This window comes from Amblyomma maculatum, chromosome 1 (genome assembly GCF_055883805.1).
Source record: "Amblyomma maculatum isolate TAMU_Amacu chromosome 1, ASM5588380v1, whole genome shotgun sequence".
NCBI classification, from domain to species: domain Eukaryota; kingdom Metazoa; phylum Arthropoda; class Arachnida; order Ixodida; family Ixodidae; genus Amblyomma; species Amblyomma maculatum.
This window is the reverse complement of record NC_139344.1, coordinates 273,794,574-273,808,757: the sequence shown is the minus strand read 5'-3', so window position 1 is coordinate 273,808,757 and position 14,184 is coordinate 273,794,574. Positions and strand designations below refer to the sequence as shown.

The window sequence follows — 14,184 nt, the reverse complement described above, 5'->3', positions numbered from 1 at the left end:
TTTTCTTTTCTTTGCTTCACAGCCTATCAACCCTAATGTTGATGTTACGCTGGTTGGCTGCAAGGAGATCCATGTTGAACCCCGAGCAGTGTTCTGCGTGATTCTGCCTAACAGCAAAATGCTTGGCGTAAAAGCAGTTCCTCGTCGCTCATGTGGAGAAGTGCTGCGTCCCATCTTGGCGAAGTACAGTGTTCAGTTGGAGCATGTCACTCTGCGAATGGTGAGGAGCTTATCGTGTCCACATTAGTTTTGCTTAGGGAGAACAGTGTGCTAAGGAGGGATACACAATATTAGCTGTGCATATTCTACAGTTTTCATGAAGAAAAAAATTTGATCATTGTGTTGTGTCTGTATTTTAAACATTGTTTGCTTGTGGCAGGTTTACAATTTATGAAAAGTTAAGTTATTATTTGTAGCCATAGCTCGGCAACAAGTTTTCTTGCGATGTAAAATAAAAATATTGCTAATGATGCAGGAAATTTGTGGATAATTAGGATGCTGAAGTTTACCTTAACTATGCAGTTCCCTGTGCAAGGCGTGACTCTAAAGCCGCTGTCGTCCAGTGCTCTTGTTGCTGATGTTGACGGCCAACACATCGTGGTGCAGTTCAAGGAGAGTGGGTCTGGTAAATTGAGAACTGTTTTTATTTTATTCATATTTTAATTGAACAAAATGTCAAGAAATGATTGAGTATTTAGCTTTACTTCGTTTATGACTGCTGCATCTGTGCTATGTCCCGTGCATTGTAATCATTGCTGTTTTTGTTTTTGCAGAGAACCGCAACACACCTGCTGTGCGACTTTTGCCCCATGGAGAGTCGGTGGTGCCACGGTTTCTGGATGCCATTCATGATGGGAAGGTGCAGTTTGACGACCTCGGTGTCACCGATCTGGACATCTTGTTTCCGCCTGTGGTGAGAATTCTGCATGTCCTCACTGCACTGCCTTGTAAATGCTTAGCTGGAAAGGATTAGATGGGGCAGCGCACAAAGATTGAAGCATCATTTTCAAACTGTGTTTTTCCTGTTGTGACTAAGAGTTGGACGAGAAATGGAAGTAAGCTTTGGTAGCTGAGTTGAACAAACTGAAACTGCAGTTCCATAGATGCCTTTACATGCTGTTGTTTTTATGGTAAAGATGGTTTTAGAAAGAGCTTTTGGCCATGGCCCATGCCTCCGACGGAATGGTGGCATCACAACACGCACTGAATGTAGGGCATCCCAGAGCAACAGAGGCATAACAACAGCAGCAGTCACAGGCAATGGATATCCATCACAAAATGTGTTGTTTTAAAGCTCTTTGTAATGGTCACCTCCAAAGGTCACCTGAGATGAAGCTGACTTTACAAAGGTGCTTGGCCACGAGGCAGTGTGTGGTGCGTGTAAAGGGGGAAAAAATTCAGTGAGCTGCTGAGGAAAAGAAGACAGTAAAAGAGCAGTAAAGGATAGAGATCTGCAAAATCGGGTGAACAGTCGCAGCACTGGGCAGTGCGAAAAATGAACCAGGAATTGCAAAAAAGAGGAGGCATGGCTGCACTGCGTGGGGGTTTGGATCAACTGGTGTTAGGCGTATTCCCTAACTAGAGAAACTGTTTTGCGTCCCTTGCACCAGCTGTAAGGACACCACTAAAAGCTGCCTAGCAGTCATTCTTGAAGTGCACCCGGGGGTGTTCATCCATGCTGCTAGGGTAGCCGATGTTCTCGGCTGCGATCTTTTATTTTTCTATAACAACCCTCGTTAATGTTAACAGCATGCCGAAATAAATAAATAAATACATTACTTCCATTGTGGCTCGTTGCTGAAACGGTACCCACTTGTGTAGAAGCGAGAATGTTGATGATGCTGCAGCCATTTGAAAGATATTAATGCACATAAGTGCTTGGCGCCTCCTGTAAATAAGTGCTAAATAGCTGTCTGCTATGCAGAGCCCAGCTTCATTATGGGGTTTGCTTCTCCGACTGGCCAGTTATTTCAACTGAGAACTTTACTGTTTATCTTCAATTTTTTTTTGTTTAATTACGTCTCTGCCGTCTCTGCATTGCAAGCACATTTCAGTGTGCACATACTGCAGTGCCTCAACCTAATGCCACTTCTAGAGCACACCTCTTAAGCGCCCATTCCTGGATTCTGGGTCACCAACATTGTATGTAGCTGTCAACGTAGTTGGTGTAGTATATGGTGTAACCAGCCACCTGCCAGCCGCAGCAGGTAGTAGCAGAGCGAAGCGCCATTTCACACGGCTAGCAAGGGGCAGAGTGGAGAGCTGGAAATCCCTTCCCCGCATTTAAGCAAGAGGGAGACGGTGAATGGCAAAAGGTAGCACAATTGCTTGGGGGTATGGTGAGAGCAGCGTGTGCAAAATCAAGTATCTGACACCATAGGCTTACATAGGAGTCAGCGGGGGACGATGATCCTAGTTTGAGTCATCCCAATTTTCGAATTGATGATGGTCAAATTAATGAGTTTTTACTGTTCATAATATGATGACTATTGCAGGATGGAACACATTTTAGGTGTTTCTTCTCTAAGGCAATGCTCTGTGTTTAGTAAGTAGCCAGCATCCTCATAGCCATGCCATGGCCAGCTGGATGAAGACAGTGATGCATGAAATATTTTTATTGGTCACTGTAATGCACCTGATGACTAAAGACACAGGTGCAAGGTTACAGTAGATCACAAAAGCATACTGAAATTGCCCAAGTCGGGTCCCTGCCTTGGTGGCTGCATTTCAGTTAAAACGTCCTAGATGGTCAAAATTATCCGGAGCCCTCCACTACGGCCTCTCCATAACCCGAGGCTCATAAACCAAATCAAGCTTGCAGCATATAGTGGCTGGGAGGTTGAGGATATAAGTTATTTTAAAGCTGGAGAGGGGAGATCAACAGAGGCACGAAATGTGAAATGCACAGGTGGAACTGCGGCAGTGCGGCAAGAGTCATGGCATGTACCTACCGCCATCTGCACTACGTCCAGGAGTCGAGAAAAGTCCCCTCGTTGAGCGTTTGCGGCAAAGGGAAACCAGCCCACGGTCTAGAGATGGTAAGAACCCCTTTTGCAGACAGCTTCTGAAATTGCATGAGTGGTTGCACAATCACATGACTTTTTGGTGGTGAATAGTGTTCATTTTCAGAATTTACTGCTGGCTTACTCTAAAACTCCCAGTACAGTATTACCCCGCTATAGTAAACTCTGATATAGTAAAAACTCAGATATGCAGTAAAAGCTCGTTAATTCGAACTCCACGGGACTGGGGAAAAAGTTCAAAGTATCCGATGTTCGAATTATCAAATGGCTTCGAAAAAACTGACAAGAACCATTTGTATTACGGTAAATGTACCTATTTAGTCGCGTAACAAACTCACTCGCATAATGAACCCACCCAGCCCCGATTTGTGCCTCCGAATCTTTAAAAAAAAAAAAAAAAGAAAGAAAAAAAAAATGGCGTCCGTCGTTAGCGCGTCCCTCCGTTTCTCCCGGTCACTGTCCACAAAAAATTTCATGGCAGTGCACCAAGATGCTGCGCAGCGATAACCTTCGACTTTAGCTCCAGCAGGGGAGGGGGGTCGAATTTGATAAAGTGCCAGTGCTTGTCTGGTTGTGCAAGCCTCCTTATGAGTATATTCGCTTTATCATGCTATGAGCAACTGGGGCGGGCACTGTCTACCGCGATAGCAGCAAACGGCTTTTGAGCGTCATCCCGGCTGACTCGCGCTCTTTCTCGTTGACAACTGATGGGTGAAAGGATGGATGGCTGTCTCAAAAGAAAAAAAAAAAAGTTTAACCCATAGTGCCCGCCCGAGATTACAGCCTTTCATGGACGTTGGCTGGGACAGCGCCGACAGTACTGTTTCGTATTTCCAAATTAACAGGGCTAGAATTAAGAGTATTTAGTTGCGAGCTACGGAGGTTGCGCAGAAGAGAGAGCAGGCAGCCGCCACTGCGGCTATGCATTGACCTTGCCGCGGCCGCCGTCCCCTCCCTCCAATGCCGTCGACCGCCGCGCCGGTCATGGCGCCATTTAAGTTTTACCCACTCTTCCATGGTTTTACCTGGTTCCATCTTCTGTCTCCATTTTGCACGTGCGCAGCTTCTAATTATGCCTTCCTATTGCGGAGGTGCTTCTTTACTTTTTTTTTTCTGCCGCGTGATGTGCGCCAAGCCGCCCAGACACGGCAGCACGTAGTTCAAATTATCCGTAGCGAAACCGACTTGCGTTCAAATTAACAGGCTTTTTTATACACAGATCTCTATGGAGCATGGCCGGACTAAGTAGTGTAGTTCGAATTATCCGAAAGTTCGAATTATCGAGGTTCGAATTAACGAGCTTTCACTGTAGTACATTATAGACTGTACATTTTTTCCCCTTTATAGGAAAGACATTTTTGGTAAAACTCGGTTATAGTAAAGTGCGTCTGGCCACGGCGACAACTTTCTACAAAATGACATCACCGCCCACACCCTACCTAGAATCGCGAAGATTTTTTAATTTTTTTTTTCTGAAAACAAAAAAATGTTTCTTTGAACGGCTTTACCACTAGGCTTATCAGCGTTCAGTAGAAGCCAACTTTGTCTACGCCTTGAAGCCGTGACGGAAAGCATGCAGCACATAGGGAAAAATAAAAAAAAGTGAGGCTATCTACAAACATGGAAAGAAGGTGGCACGGTCCATTCAGAAAGTAAAGGAGAGTAAAAGTGCAATGAGAAATAGGGAAGGGGAACAAACAGGTGAACATTCACAGCACTGTGCAGCACGAAGCACTAGGCGAGAAGTGGAACGCAGTGTGTCCGGTCTTGCAGCATTTGACTGCCATGCGCATTTGTCATCTATTGCCTTTTGCAAGAAAGAAAGGGCAAAAAATGAGTCGTGTTCATGCGAGGCTTTGGTTTTCACCTAAAATCAAACATGATTGTATTCATTGCCACATTGTCCTCACGCTTAAGAGGTACTTGCACAATATGTGAACAAAAAATTTTATAGCTGAAAAAAATAAAAAATAAAATAGCACAAAGTGGTGATAAGAGAGAGATGGAAGGTATTTCAGTGTTTTTTTTTCATTAAGCAATCAGACGTGTTCAGTAAATTGCCATTTAATCACCAGACAGCATCTTCAGGACAATGTCATCACCAACAACTGATTTATTAAAGATCCTGATATAGTAAAGATTTTAGCTGGTCCCATTGACTTTACTATAAAGAGGTTCTACTTATATTTATGGTATTTTATGGTATTTTGCACTGTGGATCTCCTGATAACGGGCTGTGCTGTGGATCTCTTGATCCTTTGGTTCATATGCAGCAAGCATGTGGACTTGGGTTCTGCTCTTTAAAAACGAAATATTGTCACATCCTTCAGGCCTAAGTAGTCATGATACTGTCACGACTCACAAGTACCTGAAACAGTTGCAGATAGCATCTGCCAAACTTTAATGAGATAGCACATGCCTGTCAGGTCTCTTGATTTATCCAGGAGACTCCCGCATTTTGATGCTTTTGTATGATTGTTAAGTGGAGAAACATGGGAGAGGCCTTCTCCCTGCAGTGGGTATAGTCAGGCTGATGATGATGATGGTATGATTGTACAACCAAAACAGAAATCTCCCCGAAACGCTCCCACGTTTAGCCAAATCCTCTTTCTGGTCTGGCCACACAGCTCTAAAACCACCTACCGCGTGACACCGATTGGCATTGTGATCAGTGAAGAGTCTATAAAAAGCATAGTCTGCCAATCAGAAATACTTTCATTTTGCTTTTTATGAGACTTTAGTGCTGCCTAGGGCGGCCCAAGCGCCGTGGCGCTAAGGTCGGGTTCTGTTTAATGTTCCAGTGACTTTAGTTCTGCCCACGGTGTAAGAGTAGATTAGGTGAGAGAACGGCTGCGTCCAGCCCTCTGCGGAAGAATTCTACTTCTGAGGGCTGCCGACAGATGGCGTGAGCAACTGTGGCCCGCTTCGCGAGCAGCCGGGCCATGTCGGCCCTATATGGCTGCTGTCGGCATGAATTTGGTCCCACTGTGTCAGTATGCGCCTTAAACCTTTCTCCTCTGGTATTTAGCTTTGGGGATGTAAATAATGCTTTATATACAAGAATAATTTTAGTTCGGTTAAAGCAGAGCGTCAAAACCAACATAACTGCCGCTCAAGAAGGCAAAGCTGACACGGCGTTGGCGGCACGAGTTTTAATAAAGCACCACATTTTGTGTCGCATTGCACGCTTCACACTAAAGTGCCAACCACATGAAGCGAGAATTCGCGGCCGCATGCCGTGCGACGCCATCGCGTGTGAGGGGCTGAAGGGCGCCAAAGCATTGACGCTCGTCGCTGTTACTCAGGTTCTGTGTTTTTAGAAAATTTCGCGTGTCGCCCGGAAGCAGCTAGTGTGGCAGCCAATCGCAGAAGGCTTTGGGGTACTGAACCTCCATCCTGGCTTTTTTTGTAAGTGAAGTTTGTTTTCCTAGTCCGATTTGAGTGAAGAATCTGCAGACGCCCACTTCGTCTGATTCTTGCATATATGAGCGCACCGATACAGTTCAGTAAAAGCTTAGTAAGGTAGTGAAGAAAAAAAAATATTGTTAATTTTGTAAAGGAGCAGGAGAAGGTCACTGCTTGCAAGTCGGCATCGCAGTGTAGTATCGCACTGCTGCGCTGTTACTTTTTTTTTTTTTTTCTTACCGCTACGCATTACAAAAGGTACCATCAGTGTTTTACCGTACTTCATGCTGTTTAGTGTTAGAAATGAACGGGATATGGCGTAACTGCAGTCCCCCTGATTGAACGACGAGGCGGCGGTTACAAAGCAGCGCTGAAAACGCGCCTCTCTGTCATCAAGTCCCGTCACTCCGTGCGGTGTGCACCAACGGCAACGACAGGCGTTGACGGCGGCGTCGCGCGACGGATCGCCAGGGGCTGTCGCCTCATGCGGTTACCGCTTAACTTTACTAGTTATAAGATACGTAGAGCAGTGCGCTGTCTAAGGAACCGACCTCATGCCGATACCGGAGAAATACAGGATACAGGGACCCATCCCAACCAGTCTTACCGCCATTTTACGAACATATAAATTAAATTCCTATCCCCCCCCCCCCCCCAAAAAAAAAAAGAAAAAACAGATCACAAGTCGCTTCAGTGCATGAATGTCACGCTAGTAATTTATTGATACAACTTTAACATTTCTGAAACAAACACAACTCGCGAAAGGTCTCCTTAATGTTGGAAATGAAGGTGAAGAAAAATAAACACGAGAAAGTAAATTTCAACACCATTGCACTCGTCCTTACCTACGAGCTCATACAACCTTTGATAATTTTTGCAAATTGTGGCTCTTATTGTCCTTCTGACTCTTCAATTGCCTGCAGTATTGACGCATGCGTAGGCACAGATAATAAAGCAGCAGTTTCGCAAGCATATCTTCTTTATGAACATTGCATGGAAATGTAAACTGGAACAGCACAGCATCAATGGTCTTATCGAACACGTACCTGTCACTCGCATATTTTTCAAACTTCTCGCAGTACTTGAAAAGGTAAAAAAAGATGCATGTTAGGGTGCGTCAGCCTGCCCCTTGTTTTGAGATTCACCAGCTCGGCTTCAGGAACATTTGCGACCCCTTTTGTTCCTTCAAGCGCCTGCTTACAATCCGTGCAAGAGGCCTCGTTTGCAAGCTTTCTTGAGACAAAGCCATTAACGTAGTAAACGATGCAGTCTTGAGCCGCTGCATCGCAGTCGTCTAGCTCAAAAACCTCTTCACAGTCCCAGCTGCTTTCGTCAATTGGCCCACCAAGCTTCTGCTTCAATTCCTGCAGTTTGTTCAGGCGCTGCTCATCCAAACTTTTGTATATCTCCCTCAAATCCGCCAGAGTGACAACAGCAGTCTGGCCCTTCTCGGACGCTGTACAGTTTCCAAACTGTGGAGGTGTTAGCAAAGAATACATGCTTAGCATGCGATAGAGCTGCAAGAATGTGGGAAAGGTCGGATACTCATTTGTCCTCCCGCTTGTCTGATGATACCGAAGAAGCATTCTAACGGATCCTGATTCATTTTGGCCGACAGCACATACTTGAAACCGCAGTCTTGCAGAAGGTATCTAGAAAGTTGTAGGACAGATTTCAGCGTAAGGTGCAAACATTCGGCAGTCGACTGGGTCAGAAAGAGGCCTTTTGGAATGTCACCGTTTATGACCTCTTGTTCCCATGAGTCCAGCCACTCACATGCAGTCTGGAGAGTAGTGAAATCTCTGCATCCTAGTCGAATGCCTTCTTCAGGGTAGCGGCGGTTTAGAGCGTCGAACAGGTCGTTCAGAAAAAGTGTGAACTTCGGTGTCGGTTCCGCATTAGCCAGCCTTAGCGCACCTCTACGAGCATAAAACATTATTCTTTTGGCAACAGAGTTACTGAAGAGCTGTGTGGCCAGCTTTACTCTCATCTTCAGCATGTTGGATGGGTTTACATGATTGTGAGCTTGGGGCAGACTCGAAGCGCTCCAGTGTTCTTGCTGTCGGCAATAAACACAGCATCGTAGCACGACCATGTAATAAATTGGCCATCTTTCTTCAGAACTTTTTTGTTGTGCAGACGGTTCCTAATGCAGTTAAAGAGATGAGGTGCGTCGGAAAAAACATACACCTTTCTTGAAACGTCTTTTGGATGTTCAAAGCAATTAACGGCATGTCCCAATGCGCCACTGATGCCGAGCTGCTTCCACATTGCGCGGTTCGTGGAAGCGCCGTCGCACACAACTCCGTCGACGAAGAAACCGGCCTTCTCTAAATGTACAATGCACTGAATCAAAAGCTGAGCAAGGAGCGTTTCCTTTGTTGACCCCTTCGATGCAAACACAGCCACTGGCTGTAAATAATTTTCGCCGAAAGGCGAAAGTGCAAAAACAAGGCCATGGTCTGCAAGCTCATTGCTTTGGTTGTCGCTCTCCCCATCATCGACGAGACCGGCGTAGGTCATCATTTTCGAGTTTACAGCCAATGCTTTTCTTACTTGAATTTCATCCATTATCAACCTTCCTCGGCGCTGGAAAGGAGTCTTCTTAAATATTTTCACCTTCAAGGCTTGAAAGAAGTTATCGTCAAAACCACATTTCAGGCCCACCATGCTTATGTACTTCCTCACAGTAGTAACACATGGCAAAGGCAAAATATCATTGCTTCGTAAAAAAGCGTACGAAGCAGGGGTGCATATGTGTAGCTATAGGCACAACAGAATCCAGTCATCTGTGTATCGCCGGTTTCTCTTTGTTGCGCTTCGGGGAGCTGAAATACATTCCTCTAGCAAAAGCCTCTGCACTGGTGGCATATTCAGGGCTTGCAGTTTACTTCTGACGTCTTCTTCCTGAAATTTTTTTAGCTCTGTTCTGGTGTCCTGTACCTGCTTGATCAAGAGCTTGTTGCGCTTCATAAGCTGCACTCGTGATGGCTGCAACGCTGATTTTGCATGGCGTAAAGCTTTGAGCTCCTCCTGCTGGGAAGGCGGCACGGAAAGCCTAATGCGCTTCAATGGTCGCTCCTGTTTCGCTCTTGCAGCTTGGCGGTCGGCATGCAACCTAGAGGTGTCGGCGAGACCGCGGCAGTGATGACATATGACACCTCTAGGTGACAGTAATAGGCACTTGTTGTGTCTCCATCTCTTGTGGCAGTCGACGGAAGCACACTCCGGATGCACACTCGAAAAGTCCTTCAAACTCGGCCCTCCCAGGCACACATTAAGGCTATGATTAGTTTGGAGCATAACTTCAATTTCAGATGACGAGGCAGCAACCGAATTTATACCAACAGCAGCCCAATCCATAGGCCTGCCGAAGACATACGCCTGAACTGTCAGATCACTCTTGACATGTAAAGTCTTTCTATTGAAAATTTCTGAAGAACCGTCCCTTTGCCTGTGTGTTACCTGTGCGTCGATAAACACAATGTCCTTCACCCCTGCAGCGTCGGTGCGATGCACTGCCCACAAATGCTGAGGCAGGCAAATGCTTCCTGCTTCGTTGAGCGTTTCAAATGGTGAGCTAACCGTGACAGTCTCACAGGATGACGCAACGTCGTTTTCATCAGGGGCGGTTGCCGCAGGGAGAGTTGTGTCGGTAGGCAACGTTGATCCGACGCCGCTGCTGCTGCTTTGAGAGACTGAAGCTGCACGATTAGACAGTCGCTTCACTGTCTTGCAAGGACCCTTGATCCGCTTGGAGAGGTAGCTTGGCGCCCCTACGAAGATAGACGGAATAGCGTCTTTTGTGAGGCCAGCTCTTCTCTTCCCGGACATTAACACGCGGCCATCAATTTCCGCTGACCACGTCTTCAAGATGAAGTGGGGAGCAAACTGTCTTTCGCAGTACACGATCTTTGCGAGGCATTGCTCGCCGCCATGCTTCAAGCCTTGCTTCATTGTCCAGCGGCTTGAAAAGCGAGTGCTTCTCCTTGCACGATTTGTAGCCGCTATTACAAAAGGGCACAAAACACTTCACCATGACACCGCCGCATAAAATAACGTGATCAGAGAGATCCAGATTTCATTAAACGCGAGCACGAAAGCAGAAGCAAGTCGCGGCAGAAAAAGAACACGAATGGTGCGAAGCGCGCGCGAAGGGCGAAATAGGGCAATAGTTGCAAGCGCCATCTGTTGAAGCTCCGCGCAAGCAGAATCTCGCGGCCTCGTCTCTACGTAGCGGCTCGCCCGCGCTGTTTACTCACCTAAACTACTCTCACACAGTGGTTCTGCCTATAATGTTTTTACACTTATACTGGTTTTTGCTTCAGGCAACCTCTGTGTTTTCTTCTGTTCTTTGTTACCTTTGGCAGCTCAGGTGTGCATGGTCTAGTGCAGTTTTTAGGAGGCGTGCATTGTGCATTGTCTAGTGCCGCGTTAACATAGTTTCGACTATGGCGCTAAGTAAAGAGCACAAGCAAGTCTTCTTAAGGGGGGACACCCCTCTTTGGACTATTTTTTTTTATTTGCAGATCGATTGCTATGAAACTTTGGTGTTTCATAAAGTTTTATGCGCTGATTCTAAATCTGCATTTATTTTTTCTATATAACAAATAGTTCTCAAAATATTTACAATTTTATGTTTCTCATTTGGAGTTGGATAATTTTCCAAACAATTTATGCCATGATAAAATTTGGCATACTAAAGTAACGTTTAACATCTAAGGAATGCAGTAAAACAAGAATGAGCCTCCTAGGCCAATTAGGTCTAAAGCTAGGGGCTGCCAAACCCATTGCAACAAAAGTTCCTGCACCTGCCTTATACAAAGTATCTTTTTTAAAAATGTTACTGACCAATATGTGCAGTGAAATTAGCCTTACTACAGAGAGTAAGAGTTCCTGTTTTCAGGAGAACAAAAATTACTGCGCTAGCACAACTACAAGCAAAAATATGTTCACTCCAAAGCTGTTAGTTTGTCAAAATTGTAGTTTTGAGAAAACGAAGAAAAACGATTTCAAGTGCCTTTATGGCAACAAAAGCTCCTCAAATCACTAGAATGCACCTGGGGAATAATCTGGGTGCATCCCAGACTGGTGCTTCTTTTTTGCCATCATCTGGAGGCCCAGTGATAATTCCCGTTTCTTCCTGGAAGCAGTGGTGTGACGCACATCTTTTTCTTTGGTGCTTTTTGAGCCGGAGTCTGTTATATTCACATTCATTTCTTGAAGAATGGCTGTTGCTGCATATTCATTTCCAGTATTGAAGCGTAGAACTGCTTCTGCAACGGCTGCCTCCACAGCAAAAAGGGAGAAAAGCTGCTCTTTTGAAATCATACTCCAGATGACAGAGTGAAACGATTCATTGGAGTTTTGTGTTCTCCCTCGCTTGCATCTCACCAGCAGCTTTCCATCTGCTAGGCGCTCATACACAGGCAAAAGTGCCTTTGCCACATCCGCTGGCAAGTTATACTTGTGCCTTGGTTGTGGCTCACCTTTTGCTGATGCCGCATTATGACGGCACCAAGAATCCTTGCCACTTGGGCACAGGCTGTGGTCACAGCAGCTTTCAGTTGACGTGACATGGTGGTAAGTTGCCATTACCGCTCTCTGCATGGCGTCAACATCACCACAGTGAGACTTGAGTACTCGACCATAATAGGCACTCAGCTTGCTGATGAGGTCTGCTGTGAGCCTCCCGTTCCCGCCAAGTCCCCGCATGCCTTCAGTTTTGTGCTTCTGGAGCAGGTTTCGAACCACTGCACCAATACGTTTTTGTACATGATTGATGCAGTCTTCTTTCTGTACATCCACGTAGCCGTACACCTTTGTATCCTTGATAGCATTAAAAGTGCGGCTGTCACCGTCACACAGCATGGTTGTGTATTTTAATTCGTTGCCTTCTAAAGACCGCTGGAACAAGATCAATCCAGCCTCAACTTCCATTTCGCCAGATTTGCAATCAGGGTTCTTCTGGCACTGATGGGATTTCCTCCACCCAGCATACTCATCAGAGTCAGGTTTGGGTCCAATTTCACAGCCCTAACAAAAGTTTGAAAGCACGACGCAGTCCAGGATGTAGCCAGTAAATAGCTCCGCCACTGCATTTACTCCTATATGCGAAGAATTGCCCTGCGTCATCCAGGTGCCATCAAAGCACACAGCAATGCTCCCTTTGTGTCCAAAACACAAGTTTTCATAGACTGCAACCGCTTTTTCTGCTCACTGCACCATAACAGCCTCAGCTGCATTCGTTGCACTGGGGTTCAAAGTTTTTTTTAAATGCCGCTGAAACGTCTTGTGGAGACCTCAGCCAGACAGGCCCATCGCTGAGAAAATGTCGTGCATGGCTGTCTGGCCATTACTTGTTGCGAGCATCGCATGCCCGGCAAGGATAATAATTTCAAACGGGTTGCATTTCTTTTGACCCTGTACCCGTCGCGAACTCCACTCAGTCACTATCTCGCTGCACCGCTCGCAGATCAGCATCAGTTTCACCGCGAGGTCGTATTCGCGATCTCCTCTCACCATCTCCACGCGTCCTTGACAAGTCTGGCAGCGCAAAGCTCCAAGGAGGGAGTTTACCGCACGCATGTCGACGGCAGTAAACGCTGCCTTACGTTCATCTGTGACCGATGCTGTCGCGCCGCTCAGTTCCGTGAATAGCTCCATCTTTCACGTCGTTGCTGCCATTGGCCCAAGCCGCTCGAGCGAAGCCTTTTCACGCGTGCTTGCCTCCTTCACGTCGCTGTCGGTGACATTTTTTGAGTCAATTTTCACTTGGCCGGAAACTGCAGACGCGTTGGGTGCGCTGTTCGGCGATGCAACTTCCAGCGAGACGTTGTCTAGTTCTCCGCGGCAGCTGGGCGGTTGCCCGTTCGTGCGTTGGTCGGAGAGTCTGGCGTCCGCAAGTGCGTTGTCATTGGGTGCACTGTCTAGCGAAGCATCGTTCAGCGAAGCATTTTCTGTTTTTCCGCAGCTATCGTGCTGCTGACGATCCGCAGAAGTGATGGGTGCACTGTTCAGTGATGCGTCGTCCAGCGAAGCATTGTTTGCTTCTTCGCGGCTATCGGGCGGCTGTTCGTCTGCACTTGCTCCTCGTCGGTCGCTGACTTCAGACGGAAAAGAAGACGATTCCCTACTTTCCTCTTCGTTTTTCTTCGTCTCCGGCCGAAAAGATACACCAAATGGTGCTTCTTCGGTCCCCCGGGCATAGTTGCGTTCCGTGCCGTAGCGTCAGCGAGGACTCGCTCAAAATGGCGAAATGTGCAGCTCTCATGTCAGAGCAAAGGGCCTAAGCCTATCAGATGGTGCCATTCAGGTCACATGCATTTACCGACAAATAAGAATGCGCGTTGAAGAAAATTTTGCGCTTGTTTTATTTTACTGCTGCTGGCACATGGTGGCTGGCCGAGAGAGGATGGGAAGCCGGACGCACGAGCTTTCAAACAAGACCAAGATGGCATAGGTGCGGCTTTTCGTTTTTGCGCGGTGCGCTGTCGAAATTAGCTCTGTCTGTCCTCAATTTAAAGGGCGCTTTTGGAAAGTACGCTTCTTTAAATCGACATTACTGCGCAATTACGCATCAGATTTAAATGAAAATTTGCTCAAAGGGGAAGAATTATGCCAGGAATCCAAAAATGAAAAGATTGAAAATCGGGGTTTTTGACCGATTTTCGGGCCCAAAGTGCCATGTCTCCCCTTAAGGCAGTACACTGCTGAGCTTGGATATATTGAGGCATCGCGGAAAGGCGAGCATCAT

The 14,184-nt window shown here is 46.5% G+C and overlaps 1 protein-coding gene across 1 annotated transcript in view; it reads left to right on the top strand.

Annotated features, from left to right (window-relative positions):
- The window catches only part of LOC146206569 (regulator of G-protein signaling loco-like), a 96,055-nt gene that overhangs the window by 65,038 nt on the left and 16,833 nt on the right, over positions 1–14,184 (top strand). Inside the window, exons 11-14 of the mRNA XM_084591301.1 lie at positions 23–220; positions 523–625; positions 774–913; positions 2,909–3,038. Coding sequence (XP_084447427.1) covers positions 23–220; positions 523–625; positions 774–913; positions 2,909–3,038 — 571 coding nt within the window. The remainder of the gene's footprint in view (positions 1–22; positions 221–522; positions 626–773; positions 914–2,908; positions 3,039–14,184) is intronic.